The 18,923-nt window shown below is 39.7% G+C and overlaps 1 protein-coding gene across 2 annotated transcripts; it reads left to right on the top strand.

Moving 5' to 3' along the window:
• The first annotated feature begins 271 nt into the window (after positions 1-271).
• LOC132381174 (ubiquinol-cytochrome-c reductase complex assembly factor 2) lies at positions 272-12,856 on the top strand. Of its 2 annotated transcripts, XM_059950464.1 has the most exons (5): positions 272-548; positions 2,431-2,505; positions 3,636-3,705; positions 6,013-6,091; positions 12,575-12,856. In XM_059950464.1, exons 1-4 carry the CDS (start codon positions 411-413, stop codon positions 6,084-6,086), a joined length of 357 nt encoding a protein of 118 aa, XP_059806447.1. In that variant the 5' UTR covers positions 272-410; the 3' UTR covers positions 6,087-6,091; positions 12,575-12,856. The 2 variants fall into 2 exon arrangements, with proteins under 2 accessions (XP_059806447.1, XP_059806446.1); XM_059950463.1 differs by lacking the exon at positions 6,013-6,091.
• Positions 12,857-18,923: the final 6,067 nt, after the last annotated feature.

The raw sequence follows: 18,923 nt of genomic DNA, 5'->3' as shown, positions 1-18,923 counted from the left end.
TGCTTCAGTAATTGAGTGACCATAGGATCCAATTCCAGGAATGACCGGGGTGAAATGACCTTTTGCTTGAAATAAATTAAACGAAGCCGGAGCAAGATTTTGCGACCGAAATCCATCGGCGAGCAGCTCACAGCGGGTGGTCCGCCGGGCGCGCCTGGCTGCGGACGGCGGTGTCTCCGCCGCCGTGGTGGGCGGACGCGAGCGCATGCGCACGCCTGGCCGCGGACGGCGGTGTCTCCGCCGCCGTGGTGGTCGGACGCGAGCGCATGCGCACGCCTGGCCGCGGACGGCGGTGTCTCCGCCGCTGTAGCGGGCGGACGCGAGCGCATGCGCACGCCTGGCCGCGGACGGCGGTGTCTCCGCCGCTGTAGCGGGCGGACGCGAGCGCGTGCACGGCGGCGCGCGTTGAAATGGCGGCGACGCGTTACCGGCGGTTCCTCCGGCTCTGCGAGGAATGGCCGCTCGATCACACCAAGAAGGGCCGCGATCTCGGCGCCTTTCTGCGACAGCGGGTGGCGCTGGCCTTCCGAGAGGGCGAGAACACCCAGGTAACGCCGGGGACAGGGGCCTGAGGGAGACGGAGGGGTCGAGCGAGCCCAGCTGGGCAGCGGCTGATCGTCAGACATTGGGAGGTGGGGTTAATCTTTTAAATGCCGGAAATTTGACATTTAAAAAAAACAGGAAACACTCAATAGGTCGTGCAGCGTCATTGGTGAGAGAAACCTGATTTCTAGGATTGAATGTAAACTATGGTCTCTGAGCTACTCTTCCACGATAAGGCAGATTCTTGAGCACATTGCACTTACCGTATTGTGTTACTGTTTTACCTTGTTCCAACTGAATGCATTGTAGTGACTTGATCTAGTGTGCAAGAGAAGTTTGTTTTCACTGTATCTCTGTACATGTGACAATAATAAACTAATGCTAATACCAAACCATACCAAGTGTTTTGGGGTCCTTTTCATATCTGTGCCACCATTCAAATACGGGGTAATTCAGTGAGTCAGGGAGCATCTACTGGGGGTGGAGGGGGGGGGGGTAGAGGAAGAGGGCCTGATTGATGCCTGATGAGGCATCCTTGAGGATGAGTTATCTTTGATCCCCATTAGTAGGGAAGTCCATGGTTTGGGAGGAAACTTTTTTCTCTCTCTCTGGCAAAACATTGAACAGTGCCCTGGAAGCAAAAGGGTCTTCAGGTGCTGAGATCTGGAGCCAAAAGTGCTGGAGGAACTCAGCGTTGACGGAGAGAAATGGCCATTGTGTCAGGTTGAGATCCTTCATCTGGACTGAACCTGACTGAATCCAGATAAGGGTATTAACTGAAAAAAAAATCCAGCATCTTTTCCCTTCCACAGGTGTTGCTTCATCCAAAGTTCCTCCAAAGGTTTGTTTTCCACACCTTAAAATAGACCGTTGTTGCATTTGGGCTACAGTATAAAGTCCAAGATGGGTACGGTAGAAAGCTTGCAAGTTAGTTAGAGTGAGGCTTAAAACTGCACATGATATGACCTCCAGCAGTGGCTACAAGAGGTGCCACGTGAAATGATGAGCTTCAGGAATTGTATCAAATCCCATTTTGCCTTTCTCACGACTGGCAGATATGGGGCTTCCATGTTTGTTTTTCCACTGCCCCGGACAAAATTGTTTAGTTGATTAAATTATCCTTCCCTGAGCTAACAAGAAACAGGTGGGTCTTTTGCCTGCTTTGATTGAAGATCTAAAAATTAGCTTTATTTGTCTCGTGTACGTTGAAACATGCTGTGTTATTGTCATTTATGTCAATGACCACAGTCAGAGGACGTGCTCAGGGCAGCTCTCAAGTGTTGCCATTCTTCTGATGCTAACATCACATGTCCACAACTTACTAACCTTTATTTATGTGTATGTCTTTAAACAGGTGGGAGGGAACCCATGTACTTGGGAAACCCGCACTGTCATGGGGGAATATATAAACTTCTTGCAGACAGTGGCTGGAATTGAATCCCAGTCACTGGTTCTGTGAAGTGTTGTGTTAGAAGCTACACTACTGTGCTGCCCTAGAAATTCAGGGCTGTGAATTGGTTATGAAATACATTTGGCATTGAGTATGTGTCAGATGTTGTATAACTGCTTGCGTATTTCCTGCACTATGATTATTCAACATCTTTGCTTTCAAAGATTTTGCGCAAAAAGAGAAGCAGTGGTGATGGGCTTTTCAGTTGCACAGGCAGACAATCTGGCACTTAGCCTAGATGTTGAGTGAGAAATCTGATATTTAAAAGTTTCTCCACTGTTAATTTAAACAGATCATTCAGAAAACCTACACTTAAGGATTTTCTAATCGGATCTCTCTACCTTCCCATAATAATTGAATAGTTTCTATTGAATGTGTACTGCTCTTGCATCTGTTACGAATTTGTGTGCTTGCTTAATTCTGTATTTTTCTTTCAGATTGCAGATCAAGAGAAATGTGACCAGATGTATGAAAGTTTAGCTAGAATCAACTCTGCTTATTACAAAAAAAAGGTACCTGCAACTTGACAGTTTAAGTGCTTCCCTTCATATCCCAGCCAGATCAAAGGGACATAGGTTAGGTAACATCTGATCTAAATGAAGATTGATATCATGAGAGAAAGAATAAGGAGAATAGTTGGAGAGAATTAGTGAAAAGACCAAACTAGTTGTTTTGAAAATGATTAAAAGTTTACATTGAGTTTACATTCTTATCTTGAGTATAAGATTTACAAGGAAATAGGTATTTTTCAGATGAAGGGCCTTGGCTCAAAATATCAGTTTATTTCCCTCCATTGTTGCTGCCTGACCTGCTGAGTTCCTCCAGTATTTTGTGTGTGCTGCTGAAAAGGAATTTAATCTTTGTTTTGTTTCTGAGTTGATAGAAAGTATGGATATATAAAGTGACAACTGTGAAGTTCCAATAATCAATCAAACCATTCAGAAACCCTAATGGTTTAGCATATAACTGACTGAGTAATGTCTGCCTAGGCCTCCCTTCTCACTCATTTGGACTAATCCTGCTGTGCTTTGTCTAAATATTACTAGATTCAGTTGGCTATTACTAGATTCATTATAATGTGTAATAGCCAAAACAGAGTTTGTGTATAATAATAACATTAAAAAATCTGGGCATTTCAATGGTATGATGTTACCTAAAATTGAGTGTACCAGATTATTGGAGCTTAATGTTTATATAATATAAATAGGGAAAATTGCTACAGGGTGGAGTCTACCAGGAATAAACACGGCCAAAATATTAACATCTATGTATCTGATTCCATGCTAAAGTTTATCTGTTTCGTCCACAATGAAGTTATATGGGAAATTTAAGTTACTGAAAGAATAGAATAAGAAATATTAAAACAGGCTTTTGTAATTAAAATTAATTTTGCAATAATTTAATGCCAGCAGTTGTGGAAGTATACAGTATATTGATTTTATGATTAATGAGAAATTTGATCACAGCCTTCAATTATTCATCTCTTTCTAATCCATTTTCTGCGCTCTCGTGACCCATTAAAACTGATTACTTTCAATAATGCAAAATGTTCTAATGTGTCTAAAATGCCAAAATATCAGCAGTATTATGCTTGAAACTGGTTTAAAAACAATACTTAAGTGCAAAACTTATTTCATTTTAGTACCCTCGTCTCAGAATCACAAGTTTTACTGGTGTGACAGCGGAAGAATGTCGAATGGTTCTTGCAACAGGTAACCATTCCAGACTTGATCATTAAACTTAATCATTGACTACTAGACAGGTATATGGAGGAATTTAAGGTGGGGGGGTTATATGGAAGGCAGGGTTTGAGAGTCGGCACAACATTGTGCTGTACTATTCTATGTTCTATAAACAGATGTATGTTGGAATTTTAGGACATGTTTTGTAGAATGGAATGTGAAATAAAAATTGTATTATAAAGTTATGGAATTAGGCCTTCAATACACCAAATCTGCACTGACTATCACACCCACTTGCAATAATCCCATCAGATCTCCCCAAATTTACAATGTACAAGTTAAAATTTACAATAATTAACCTAGTAACCCGCACATCTTGGGGATGTATGGGGACTTAAAAACTGGAAAACACAATCATAGGGCCGTGTGGAAACTCTACACAGGCAGCGCTGAAGGGCTGGTTTAATCCAGTGTTGCTGGAGCTAGAACACTAGAATACTACAGTACAGTATAGGCCCTTCAGCCCTCAATGTTGTGCTGACCCATATATTCCTTTAAAAAAAATACTAAGCCCATACTAAATCCGTAATCCTCTATTTTTCTTTTATCCTTGTGCCTGTCCAAGATGCTCTTAAATATCCCTAATGTTTTAGCCTCCACCACCATCTCTGGCAAGTCATTCCAGGCACCCACAACCCTCTGTGTTTTTAAAAAAAAACAATTTACCCCTGATGTCTCCCCTAAACTTCCTTCCCTTAACTTTGTATATATGCCTCTGGTGTTGGCTATTTGTGCTTTGGGAAACAGGTACTGTCTACCCTATCTATGCCTCTCATAATCTTGTATACCTCTATTAAGTCCCCTCTTATCCTTCTACGCTCCAAAGAGAAAAGTCCCAGCTCTGCTAATCTTGTCTCATAAGACTTGTTTTCCAATCCAGGCAACATCCTGGTAAATCTCCTCTGCACCCTCTCCATAGCTTCCACATCCTTCCTATAATGAGGTGACCAAAACTGAACACAATACTCTCTACGTGTTGTCTCACCAGAGATTTGTAGAGTTGCAACATGACCTCTGTACTCTTGAACTCAATCCACCTATTAATGAAGCCCATAGGCCTCCTTAACTACCTTAACCTGTGCAGCGACCTTGAGGGATTTTTGAGGCTGTGAGGGGTTTGAGCTACTGTGTTGTCCTATCTGGTTTGAAAACATGTTAATCATGCACTACATGACTTGCTGAAAGAAGTAGAAGTTCTTTTACTATGTAGTTTGTTCTTCATATAAGTATTGTTAATATTATCTCATACTTTTTTTTAGAAAGCAGAAACTTAATCCTGTTCTTGTTTCTTAGTAGCAAAGTTACATGGCTACCATAAATGTACATTGCATTTCTTCCTGAGATAGGTACAAAACAAGTATACTGTAAGCCTATGTTTCCAATAGTAGAAGCACCATACAGGCATGGATCTGCAAGTTATGTTGCATTTTTAATCTGAATCAGGTTTGTTATCACTAGCATGTGACGTGAAATTTGTTATCTTGCAGCAGTTCAATGCAATACATAATATAGAAGAAAAAAAACAAAATATAATAGTAGATCAATTACAGTATACGTATATTGAATAGATTAAAAATCATTCAAATCAGAAATACTCTTTATTCAAAAAGTGAGGTAGTGTCCAATAGTTCAATGTCCATTTAGGAATTGGATGGCAGAGGGGAAGAAGCTGTTCCTGAATCACTGAGTGTGTGCCTTCAGACTTCTGTACCTCCTACCTGATGGTAACAGTGAGAAAAGGGCATGCCGTGGGTGCTGGAGGTCCTTAATAATGGATACGCCTTTCTGACACACTGCTCCTTGAAGATATTCTGTGTACTTTGTAGGCTAGTACCCTTGATAGAGCCAGCTAAATTTACAGCCCTCTGCAGCTTCTTTCAGTACTGTGCAGTAGCCCCCCTCCCCCCACCCCTCCCATAACAGACAGTGATGCAGCCAGTCAGAATGCTCTCCATGGTATATCTATGTAAGTTTTTGAGTATATTTGTTGACATACCAAATCTCGTCAAACTCTTAATGAAGTATAGCCACTGTCTTTCCTTCTTTATAACAGCATTGAAATGTTGGGACCAGGTTAGATCCTCAGAGGTCTTGACACATAAGAATTTGAAACTGTTCATTCTCTTCACTTCTGATCCCTCTATGAGGATTTTTTAAAAAATATTCATTAAATTTTAGAAACTACAAAGAATAAATGTAATAGTAAAATAGTAAGAAAGATAATAGTAACCCTCCCCCCTCCCCTTAACCCTCCCCCCCCCCAACCCTTATCTAAAGAACAAAAAAAGAAAGAAGAGCAAAATTGCCTGGATATCGGAGGATCCCCACATGCGCCATGGAGTTCAAAATAATTTTGGTAATTATTTTTTTAGTTTCCCCAGTTACTATAATTTTATCTTCAAAGGACCTATGTATTTAATCCTATCTTTTGTAACCCAATCTCTCTTTAATTTCTTATGTTCTGTTTCTGTTAAATGTGTTTCTTGTAAAAAAAAGCTATATCTCCTTTCATTTTCTTAATATATGTTAAAATTCTTTCTTTTCACAGGTCCATTAATTCCATTAACATTAAAACAAAAAATTAAGTAAATTAATCATTCATAGTGCCTTGGGAATTTTTTTAAATTCCCCATGTTGCTATGAGTCTCTCCCCAACCATCCAGGCAAAGAAGAAGAAAAATAGAAAAAAGATAACTAATATATAAGAGAAAAAAAACAACAAAATACCCCCCCCACTAATGTTGCGAATAAAAAGAACACATTACCCCCCTCCCCATTTTATGGGTCATGGCAATTGCCATGATTATACACGTGAAACTCGCAGCTATTGATCAGGAGCTCCCCCAGCTGCCCCGCAAAAAAAAAAGAAAAATATATCAATAAAGAAAAGAAAAAAAAATAATAATTAATGTCTCTACTGTCAATTAATACTCCCCGACCGTTTCCTTTTCTTATAAATGTCCATCAGGTCTAACCTTATTTCAGTCTTCATCATTAATCCATTTCATTTCTATAATTCTTTAGTCCTCTTCATGGGCATCAGGTAATTTTTGTACAAATTCCTCCGCTTTCCGGTAGTCAACGAAGAATCTTCTTCCTCCATTATCCAGGAAAATGATCAATTTTGCTGGATTGCTCAATAAAAATTTATAGCCCTTTTCCCATAAAGATTTTTTCACTGGATTAAATTCCTTACGTCTCTTCAACAGATCGTAGCTTATGTCTGGATAAAAAAAACTTTTCCCTTCTACTATCAATGGCCCATTTCTCTTTTTAACACCTTGAATAGCTGCCTTCAAGATCATTTCTTTATCTTGATACCTTAAACATTTTATCAAAATTGATCTCGGATTTTGATCTTGTTGAGGTCGTGGTCTTAAAGCTCTATGTGCTCCTTCAATTTCAATTACTTGACTTCCTTCTTTCATTTCCAAAATTTCCGGAATCCATTTTTGAAAGAATTTTATTAGATTTTCTCCCTCTCTACCTTCCATAAGACCAACAATTTTAATATTATTTCATCTACTAGAGTTCTCAAGCGCATCCATTTTTTCCATCATCCGTTTTCTTTCTGCTGTCCAGGCAAGCTTATCGTATTCTATCTTTTTTATTCTTTCCGTGTTTTCTTCTATTTTTACTTCCATTTCTTTAACTTTATTATCCATCTTCTTTTGTTCTTCCACCACATTGTCAAGTGTATTCTGTATGCTTCTTATATCTGTTCTTATAGCTTTAAATTCATTCACTATATCTGTTCTTATAATTTTTAATTCATTGATTATAAATATCAGGGTATCTTTTATGTCTCCTTCATTCTCTTTCTTTTTTTCTTTTTTTTCTTCTGGATTTCCCAAAGAGTCTGTTTCAACTTCCGACTCACTTTCAATTTCACTTCCAACCATAGTTAAAGCTTGTATTTTTGTTAACATCTGTTCATGCATACTTTCGCGCATGCGTTGTTCTTGCCGTTTCTTCTTAGAGACCGCCGACATTGCTGCAACTTTTTTTCCCGCAACATCAGAAGTGCCATGCACTTGGCTGGGAGGAGATCCAACTTGAGTCTGAGGCTTCGCCAAGACAGCTAGGCCTTTTTCCCCGCCGATTTGCGCAGTCTTCGAAGTAGTAGCTTTCTTCTGTTTCAGTTTAGGAGCCATACCAAAAGATAATCCTGAGTTGCTTATAAGTAGTTTCTAATAAATATTTGTTAACTCTTGTTCATTTAAACCTTATTTCATTACTTTTTGTGAGGGAGCTGGAATCCCAACGTCTCGACCCTACGTCATCACGTGACGTTCCCCCCCCCATGAGGATTGATATCTGTTCCTTCGTCTTACCTTTCCTGATGTCCACAATCAGCTCTTTCGTCTTACTGACGTTGAGTGCCAGTTGTTGCTGCGATACCACTCCACTAGTTGGCACATCTCACTCCTGTACGCCCTCTCGTCACCACCTGATATTCTACTAACAGTGGTTGTATCATCAGCAAATTTATAGATGGTATTTGAGCTATGCCTAGCCACAGAGTCATGGGTATAGAGAGAGTAGAACAGTGGGCAAAGCTCACACCCCTGAGGTGCACCAGTGTTGATCGTCAGTGAGAAGGAGATATTATCACCAATCCACACAGGTAGTGGTCTTCTGGTTCAGAAGTCAAGGATTCAATTGCAGAAGGAGTTACAGAGGCCCAGGTTCTTCAACTTCTCAAACAGAATTGTGGGAATGATGAATTAAATGCTGAGCTATAGTCGATAAGCAGCATCCTGACATGGGAGTTTGTGTTCTCCAGGTGGTCTAAAGCTTTGTGAAGAGCCATTGAGATTGCGTCTGCCATTGACCTATTGTGATAATAGGCAAACTGCAATGGGTCCAGCTCCTTGCTGAGGCAAGAGTTCAGTATAGTTATGACCAAACTCTTAAAGCATTTCATCACTGTGAATATGAGTGCTACAAGGCGATAGTTATTAAGGCAGCTCACGATATTCTTCTTAGGCACTGGTATAATTGTTGACTTTTTGAAGCAAGTGTGAACTTCCACCCGTAGCAGTGAGAAGTTGAAAATGTCCTTGCATACTCCCACAGCTGGATGGCACAGATACTCCATCGGGACCTTCTGCCTTGCAAAGGTTCACTCCTTTTAAAGATAACCTAACATCAGTCTCTGAGATGGAGATCTGGTGTAGCAGGGATCTTCACAGTTGTAGTTGTATTCTCTCTTTCAAAGTGGGCATAGAAAGCCAGCTTTGATTTACTTTGAGGTGTCTCTCAAAGACATTGTGGTTATGATTTCTACAAAATTAAATGTCTGTTTTTGGTGTTTGTATGTGTGCTGACACGGTAGATTCTCTGTCACCAATTGATCCAGTCCCAAAATATTTTATCCAGCCTAAGTTGTCAGATATTGAGTGGGAGCCCCAGCTATTTTCCTTTCACCTAAAAATTCTGAGGTTAGTGCTCTACCCTCTCTTGATTGTGGAAAAAGCAATTTGAAATAGATTTACAATAAACCTGAGGCATTATGATGGATTAGATTTTCAACCATTGGAGGAGCATTGATTTTCATACTTCAACATGGTTTTCTGTTCTGTGTTCAAACAGAATAAAATGCAGCATCATTCTCATTTAAAAGAAAATTGCTATTAAACAAATAAAACCTCCCTTGTGGTTGAAAAATGACACATTCATCAGTTGCTAAACAGAATGAACAGCATTCAGTAGCCAACATATTGGCTTGTTATGTTGTCTTGCATTGAAGGACATCTGCAGTGCTTCAGATATGTTTTTCCCTCTTTGGAAACTTGGTGTCCTTGATACCAATGAGTGACTAATCAGGAGAATAGATAAATGTGAAAGAAAGCAGACTACTGTCTTTATCCTGAGGAAGGGCCTCGGCCCAAAATGTTGATTATTTACTCTTCTCCATGGATGCTGCATGACTTGCTGAGTTCCTCCACCATCTTGTGTGTTCTGTCTTTACCTCCTTTTAAAACATGTTGCTGCTGTTGGTTAAATTTATTCAAATAGCAGAAAAATGTTGTTGACCCGTCAGGTTGACTAAGACTCATCTGGCCTTGTAAATCTGAGCTTTATTTATTTCCAAGCCTGATAATGACATGTACTTTATTTGTCAGCTTTCTTTTACGCTCTGCAAATGCATGGTCACACAAAAGTCAGCTTGTGTTCCAACTTCCAATCTTCATTCATCCATTATTTTATGTTTGTTTATCAAATTTGAATCAGAATTTGTGCTACAAATCGTCTCACGTGTATGTTGAAATCTCTGCATTGCCCTGTCCCTCCCAAGCTTTAACTAAGTCCTACAACCATATGAAGTTGTACACACCCACATTTGATATCTATAGATCATTAATTACTCTGGTAGACAAAAAGCTGGAGGAACTCAGCAAGTCAGGCAACATCTGTGCAAGGAGAATAAAGTCGACATTTCAGGCTGAGACTCTTCAAGGGTCTTGGCCCAAATGTGAACTGTTTATTCCCAACCATAAATGCTGCCTGACTTGCTGAGTTCCTCCAGCACTTTGTGTGCATTGCTGAAGATTTCCAGCATCTGCAGTATCTCACAAACATGAGGAAATCTTCAGATGCTAGGTATTCAAGCAACACACACAAAATGCTGGTGGAACGCAGCAGGCCAGGCAGCATCTAGTAAGAAGAAGTACAGTTGACATTTTGGGCTGAGACCCTCCGTCAGGACTAACTGAAGGAAGAGGTAGTAAGAGATTTGAGAGGGGGAGGGGCAGATCCAAAATGTTAGGAGAAGACAGGAGGGGGAAGGGTGAAGCCAAGAGCTGGAAAGGTGATTGGCAAAAGGGATACACAGCTGGAGAAGGGGAAGGATCATGGGACTGGAGGGCCTAGGGAGAAAGAGGGGGAGGGGAGCAGGCAAGGAGTGATTGTGAGAGGGACAGAGAGAGAGAGAGAGAGAGAGAAAAGAAGAAACAAAAAGGGGAGGGAATAATAAATAAAGGATCAGGTAAGAAGGGGAGGGGGCATTAATGGAAGTTAAAGAAAACGATGTTCATGCCTTCAAGTTGGGGGCTACCCAGACGGAATATGAGGTAGTGTTCCTCCAACCTGAGTGTGGCTTCATCTTGACAGTAGAGGAGGCCATGAATAGACATATCAGAATTAAAATGTGTGGCCATGGGAGATCCTGCTTTCTCTGGCGGACAGAGTGTAGGTGTTCATGGAAATGGTCTCCCAGTCTGCGTCGGGTCTCACCAATATCTGCAGTATCTTTTATGTTTATTAATTACTTTGCCATATATTTTGAGTTGCTGTGGACCAAATTCAGGGATTTCTTTCCTGAGCATCTGCTCCTTTATCATCCTCTACGATGTTCATAAAAACTAAAGTCATCAGCCTTTATATTTCATGGAGTGCTGTCAAACTTTGCCTTGGGGAAGTCCTTGAGATTTTACTACTTTAAAATTAATATTTAACTAGTTATAATATCTAAAAGTAATCAATAAGCTTCAAGACCTTTGTCTCAATAACTCCTATGCAATTGAACCCTCGATTTCCTCACTAGCAGACCCCAGTCATTTTGGATTGACAACATCTCCCCCACAATCGCCATCAGTACAGGTGTACCACAAGGCTGTTTGCTTAGCCTCCTGTTCTACTCACTTTACACTTATGACTGTGTGGTTAAGCACAGCCCCAATGCCATAATTTAGGTTTACTGATGACAGCACTGCTGTTGGCCGAATCGAAGGTGGTGACAAATCAGCACATCAGAGGGAGATTGAAAATCTGGCTGAGTAGTGCCACAACAATAATTTCTCTTAAAAGTCAGTAAGACCAAGGAGCTATTGACTTCAGGAGGAGGAAACCAGAAGTTTATGTGCCAGTCCTATCAGAGCATCTGAGGTGGAGAGGGTGAACAACTTTAAATTCCTCAGTGCTATAATTTCAGAGGACCTGTCCTAGGCACAGCCTTTTCAATTGCAAAGAAAGCATAGCAGTGCCTCTACTTCGTTAGGAGTTTACAGAGATTTGGCATCACATCTCAAACTTTGAAAAACGTAAAGATCTGTGGTTGCGAATATAATATCTTGTTGCATCACTGCATGGGATGGAAATACCAATACCCTTGAACAGAAGAACCTACAAAAAGTAGTGGATGCAACCCAGTCCGTTACAGGTAAAGTTCTCCTCACAATTGAGCACATCTACACTCAGTGTTGTTGCAAGAAAGCAGCATTTATCATCAGTGACCTTCACCACCTGGGTCACATTCTTTTCTCTCTGCTGCCATCAGGAAGAAGGTACAGGAGCTTCAGGACACTCATCACAGATTCTGGAACAACTATGATCCCTCAATCATCAGGGTCTTGAACCATGGGGATAACTTTACTCAGCTTCACTTACCACATCACTGAGCTGTTCCCACAACCTATGTAGTTTTCATCACACGTTCTAGATAACATTGTTTTTTTTTTGTTTTTCCACTGTTGTCTTTTGCACACTGGTTGTTTTCCTGCACTGTTGAGTGGGGTCATTCATTTATTTTAATATGGTTCTTCAATTTACTGAGTATGACTGCGAGAAAATGAGTCTCAAGTTTAAATATGGTGATATGTACTATGAACTTTCTTCTATTATATTACTTCACCGAAGTAATATATTTGAGAAGCAGCATATTTAATTTTCTCTGCCATGATATACCAGAATTTCAATTCAGTTCCTAATCTTTCCTGAGCTAACTTAACATATTCTGATATTTCAGGTACTATAAGTGATTTCAGTGTTTTCTGATTGTAGTATTCCCACATGGCATTGTTAATGCTGTTTATCATTGTTTTATTTTTGTTGATAGATAATATGAAACAAATGGAAGAAATGAAGAAAGGTATGTGGAAAAAGCTGCGAGAGAAGTTCACAGGGAAGCCAGATAATGATACCAAGGAATATGTCTAATTGTTGCATCTTACTGAAACTGCAATTAGTATTTATATGTTGGTTGCCAAATAATAAACATCTGTTTTCTAGAATTATTTTTGGACTATATGTTTATGGAAAAATCTATGTAATTTGAAAGTTTAATTTGAAATATACTATTACACATGTTCAAATACAAAAGTTCATATTTTAAAATGTACTGGAAATCTGTGTTTTCTTTAATGAAGTAGTTATAATATTCAGAGTTACCATGCCCAGGGAAAGGATTACTTGTAAAACAGCATAAAATATTTTAATAAAAGCAGTTTTAAAGAAACTAAAGAAGCATGCAAAATGTTGGTTATGTTTGTAGCTAAGAAATTCCAGGTCCAATATCTGGAATCATGAAATCATTTGTAACAATAGAAATAGGAGATTTAAATTCTAGTTTAGCTAAGATTTATTGAATCAATATGAATAAGCATTAAATGCTAGATTCTTAAACACAAGCATTAGTCATACTGTTGTTGTCCTCAGGAATATCTGGAATTTTGCCAACAGTGGAACAGGCTGCTCATATAATAATAATGTGACAATCTGTACATAGCATCATATTTACTAGAAAATATTCTATAGTCCTCCAGCATAATCCAACCAGCAGGACAACATTGCCGGAAGTACTGATATAGGAAACAAGAAGTGGCACTGTGAAGCTTCAATATTGCTGATAGATTCTGTGAAGACTCATGGTATCTGGCATGGTGTTAGAAGCCATTCAGCCAAAATGTCATAGTAGATTACTTTTGCTTCTTGAGTTCTTAGCACAAGATATTGTTCAGATAATTTGACTTTATCTGCTTGTGTCTGGTACCAACCACACAAGCTGACACCAAAAATAACCATTAAAACACTGATCTATTTGATTATTGCCCTGTCAATCATGAATTACTGTCATGTTGTAATTTCCAATGCCTTGCTTTGTCTGTGCAAGTTCCTGGACCTTAGACCCCCAGTTCTTGTTTGGGAAAAGCAATATACAAGGACAAAAAAGGGGAAATCCAGAGGTCAGACATGGAGGCAGCGGTTAACCAAATGTACCATCAAGGAGACTTAATAAAACTGAAGTTTAACAAAAACTTATTATAAAAGAATATGCTTCTGGTTATTAGAGGATGATCATCTTAGCCCCTATCCATGTTACAGGAGCTCAAATGGTAAGATGTGCTTTTGAAGTGTTCTTATGATTTTAAAACAATTGCATTTATTGTTGACAGCTCAAACATAATGTATAAATTTGCCAATGTTGTTGACAGAATCTCAGATGGCAAATTGGAGGTGGACAGGATTGAGATGTATTTGTTGGTTGAGTGGTGTTCAACAACAACCTTGCTCTCAATGTCAGTAGGACCAAGGATCTGATCATGGGTTTTATGAGGGGGAAGTCAGGAGAACACACACCAGTCCTCACTGAGGGTTCAGCAATAAAAAGGATGAGCAGCTTCAGCTTCCTGGGTGTCAATATCTGTCCTGGCATATCGATGCAATCATGATGACATTCCAATGGCTATTCTTCATTAGGAGCTTGACGAGATTTGATATGTAACTAAAGACGTGCAAGTTTGTATAGATGTACGGTGGGGAGCATTCTGGCTGTGCAGTTTGGAGGCTCAGTATCAAAGGAGGCTGCAGACTCAATCAGCTGTCATGGGCAGAAGCCTCCCCTCACATCGAGAACATTGTAAATACAGTGCTTTGAGAAGAAGGCAACCATCATTAAGGACCTTTACTATCTGGGACTTTCCCTTTTCTCATTGCTACCATCAGGGAAGAGGTACAGGAGCTGAAGACACGCATTCAATGTTTTAGGAACAGCTCTGAACAGTCCATGAACACTACCTTGCTATTCAAATTCAAATTCAGTCATTCAACCATACACCTCCAAATGAAACAACATTCCCCTGGACCAAGATGCACAACACAATACATATAACTCACACCTATACCACATAAAATAATATGACCACAAGTAAATTAACAAACAAGATACATTTATGTCACAAGCTAAAAAAAATCTTTTGTAATATTTATTTGTAACTTAGTAATTTTTTTAATGTCTTGCACAGAAGTTGCCACAAAATAACAAATTTCACATTTATCAATGTTAATAAGTATGATTCTGATTCAGCGGAGATAATAAACGGTCTCTGTTTTCCTAGAGTAAGGCATATTCAACATCAGGCTTGGTAGAATCAAATGTTCCTTGTCATATATCAGATCAAATCTGAAGCATTGACTATCCTCAATGCAATATTGTAGGTGAATTGCCTGTTATCATCGTCCAGGACTGTCACAGGGAGCCAGAAGTCATGAAGGATTATTGACCTAAAACATCAACTCTGTTTCTCTGAATGTTACACAAGCTGTTCGGCAATTTTAATTTGTTTCAGATTTTCAGCATCAGATCCAACATTACTTTTTGCTTCTTTTTTAAAGGCATCAGTAAAATTATAGATCTGTCACCAAAACGGATAAGCACATGTGACAACTACTCTATTAAACAATCCTTCATAACTACTGGGTAGATTCCTTCTACATTCCTAACACTGAGTAAGTTTATGCACATTATTAGAATACTGTACCTTGTTGAAGAAGATGCCTCATCTGAATCTTCTTCGAGACAATGATTGATGAGAAATAATCATTAATATTTCTAGTGATGCTCATGCTGAATAAAAATAACTCAAAGTGGATAATTGGACAGTGACAAGGTTTGGATGAAATTTTCTTGCTTTCAACATGATTTAGAAGCTTTGTAAGTTTGATATTAAATGTAGAACAGTAAGAAAAAAACACTCGAGTTCTGAGTAATTTACATAAGTAGAGTATGTGCAGCTGTTGCAACAATTCTGGAGCAATATATGTCATCATTAGATCAATACAGTCAGTCTAATCCTTTTACCAAGGTAAAAGTTTTTTTTTAAGTTAACTCGCACAAAGAATCCACAGTAATGCTGGTTGCCAGCAATCTTGTAGCACAATTTACAATAAATATAATCAATAAGGCACTAGTCCACATTTAATTAGTCGTGTGAAACATTCAACAACATTTCTTCCAGAAATAATGATGAAATAACAAAATGATTTGCTGCCAGATTTCCCATCTCACCATTGTGCTTGAGCACCTCTATTTGTGTCTGATTACTAGAAACCTTAAAATCAGCATTTGATATTAGACTCTCTGCCATCCTTCTATGTTTATATTAATGGACCGATACTCATTTCAAGCTGTAAATTGCCTAAACTGACCGCTGACCTGTGGTAAGTGTGAACTTAACCTTTTCCAGGTAGGTCAGTATTGACTTGCTGCTTGAAGCTATCCCAGTCCCAAATGGCAAGGCCTTGAATGGTAGAAATTTTAGTATAGGCAGTCCAGAGTATACCAGTCACAAGACAGCAGTAAAGCATTTGAAAACTAGCTAAATCATTATTCTAGGCTTAGCCAAAAATCAACCCTGTCCAGTATTTTGAATGCTTCTGAATGTTCCTAACATTACTTAAAATTATTCAAATTAATAACATTAAAATAACAGAAAATTTATAATTTTTGAAGTAAAGAAGCTAGAGATGATTTTAAACATTCAGAGGCATTTACAGAAACTCAATGAAGTCCTTTCACCCAATCTCCATTCAAATGAGTTGACAGGCAGCTTCTGTGTCATCTCTAACTTGGTTTGGATTCAGCAGGCAGATTTCATGAGAATTTGCCGTGAGTTAATCAATAAGAGGCCAATATTGAAGGAATTCAGAAATCAAGAGTAAAGAACTATCATAAATTTGGGATCATTATGGAAATCCTGAACACACTTATTCCAAGAAACTGCAGAATCACTGGCATTTTTCCAGTAAGTTTCAGCCCAATATTTCCACAATTTGTTTTTGCCACTTAATATTAATGGTACCTTTCGTTACCCATTCTCTTAATTTCATATTATTTTAATATTCACAGAATTGTTTAAATATTTACTATTGCAACAACTGCTGTAATACATCCAGTCGCATCAGCAGTGATAGGGGACTCTATAGTTAGGGGGTCAGACAGGCGATACTGCGGATGCAGGAAAAAAACGTGGATGGTAGTTTGCCCCCAGGTGCCAGGGTCCAGGATGTTTTTGATTGTGTCAACAATATCTTGAAATGGGAAAGAGAACAGCCAGAGGTTGTGGTACATACAGTATTTGTACCAACGACTTAGGTAGGAAAAGGGAGGAGGTCCTGAAAGCAGACTACAGGGAGTTAGGAAGGAAGTTGAGAAGCAGGACCTCAAAGGTAGTAATCTCAACTGTCTGTGACATGTGGCAGTGAGTGTAGGAATAGAATGAGGTGGAGGATAAATACGTGGCTGAGGGATTGGAGCAGAGGACAGGGATTCAGATTTCTGGATCATTGGGACCTCTTCTGGGGCAGGTGTGACCTGTACAAAAAGGACAGGTTGCACTTGAATCTGAGGGGGACCAATATCATTGAGGAGAATTTAATCTAGAATTGCTGAGGAGTGGGAACTGAACTAAAGTGAAGGAGAAAAGGGAGGTTGGCTCACAAATAGAGAAAGCTTGGAGACGGTGCAGAATGCAGGATAGGCAGGTGATAGAGAACGGATGCACTCAGACCAATGGTTTGAAGTGCATCTATTTTAATGTGAGGAGTATTATGAACAAACTAGATGAACTTAGAGCGTGGTTCAGCACTTGGAGATATGATGTTGTGGCCATTACAGAGACTTGGATGGTGCAGGGGTAGGAATGGCAACTTCAAGTGCCAGGCTTTAGACGTTTCAGAAAGGACAGAGAGGGAGGCAAAAGAGGTGGGGGTGTGGCACTATTGATCAGAGATAGTGTCACGGCTGCAGAAAAGGAGGAAGTCATAGAGGGGTTGTCTACGGAGTTTCTGTGGGTGGAAGTTAAGAATAGAAAGGGGTCAATAACTCTACTGGGTGTTTTTTATCTACCACCCAATAGTAACAGGGACTTCAAGGAGCAGATAGAGAGACAGATTCTGGAAAGGAGTAATACTAACAGGGTTGTTGTGGTGGAAGATTTTAATTTCCCAAATATTAGAACATAGAACATAGAATAGTACAACACAGTACAGGCCCTTCAGCCCACAATGTTGTGCCGACCCTTAAACCCTGCCTCCCATATAACCTCCCACCTTAAATTCCTCCATATACCTGTCTAGTAGTCTTTTAAACTTCACTGGTGTATCTACCTCCACCATTGACTCAGGCAGTGCATTCCACGCACCAACCACTCTCTGAGTCAAATACCTTCCTCTAATATCCTCCTTGAACTTCCCTCCCCATACCTTAAAGCCATGTCCTCATGTACTGAGCAGTGGTTCACTGGGGAAGAGGTGCTGGCTATCCACTCTATCTATTCCTCTTAATATCTTATACACTTCTATCATGTCTTCGCTCATCCTCCTTCTCTCCAAAGAGTAAAACCCTAGCTCCCTTAATCTCTGATCATAATCCATACTCTCAAAAGGTTTTTTACTCAGAGAGTGGTTGGTGCATGGAATGTACTGCCTGAGTCAGTGGTGGAGGCAGATACACTAGTGAAGTTTAAGAGACTACTAGACAGGTATATGGAGGAATTTAAGGTTTTGGGGTTATATGGGAGGTAGGGTTTGAAGGTCGGCACAACATTGTGGGCTGAAGGGCCTGTAATGTGCTGTACTATTCTATGTTCTATGTTCCCATCCTCTTTCTCTCCAGAGGAAACGTATGGAAGAAATGTGGCAAACATTCAGGGAAATACTTGCATGGGGTTCTGCGTAGATATATTCTAATGAGACAGGGAGACAGGGAAAGGATGGTAGAGTACAGGAACTATGGTGTACAAAGGCTGTTGTAAATCTAGTCAAGAAGAATAGAAGAGCTTATGAAAGGTTCAAAAAAACTTGGTAATGATAGAGATCTAGAAGATTATAAGGCTAGCAGGAAGGTGCTTAAGAATGAAATTAGGAGAGCCAGATGGGGCCATGAGAAGACCTTGGCGGACAGGATTAAGGAAGACCCCAAGGCATGCTACAAGTATGTGAAGAGCAAGAGGGTAATACCTGAGAGAATAGGACCAATCAAGTGTGACAGTGGAAAAGTGTAAATGGAACCAGAGGAGATAGCAGAGGTACATAATGAATACTTTGCTTCAGTATTCACTACAGAATGACTTGCAGTGGACTGAAAAGCTTGAGCATGTAAATATTAAGGAAGTGGATGCACTGGAGCT

Source organism: Hypanus sabinus, chromosome 25 (assembly GCF_030144855.1).
Source record: "Hypanus sabinus isolate sHypSab1 chromosome 25, sHypSab1.hap1, whole genome shotgun sequence".
In the NCBI taxonomy this organism is placed as follows: Eukaryota; Metazoa; Chordata; class Chondrichthyes; order Myliobatiformes; family Dasyatidae; genus Hypanus; species Hypanus sabinus.
The sequence above is the reverse complement of the archived record's forward strand: the minus strand, read 5'-3'. Positions and strand labels throughout refer to the sequence as shown.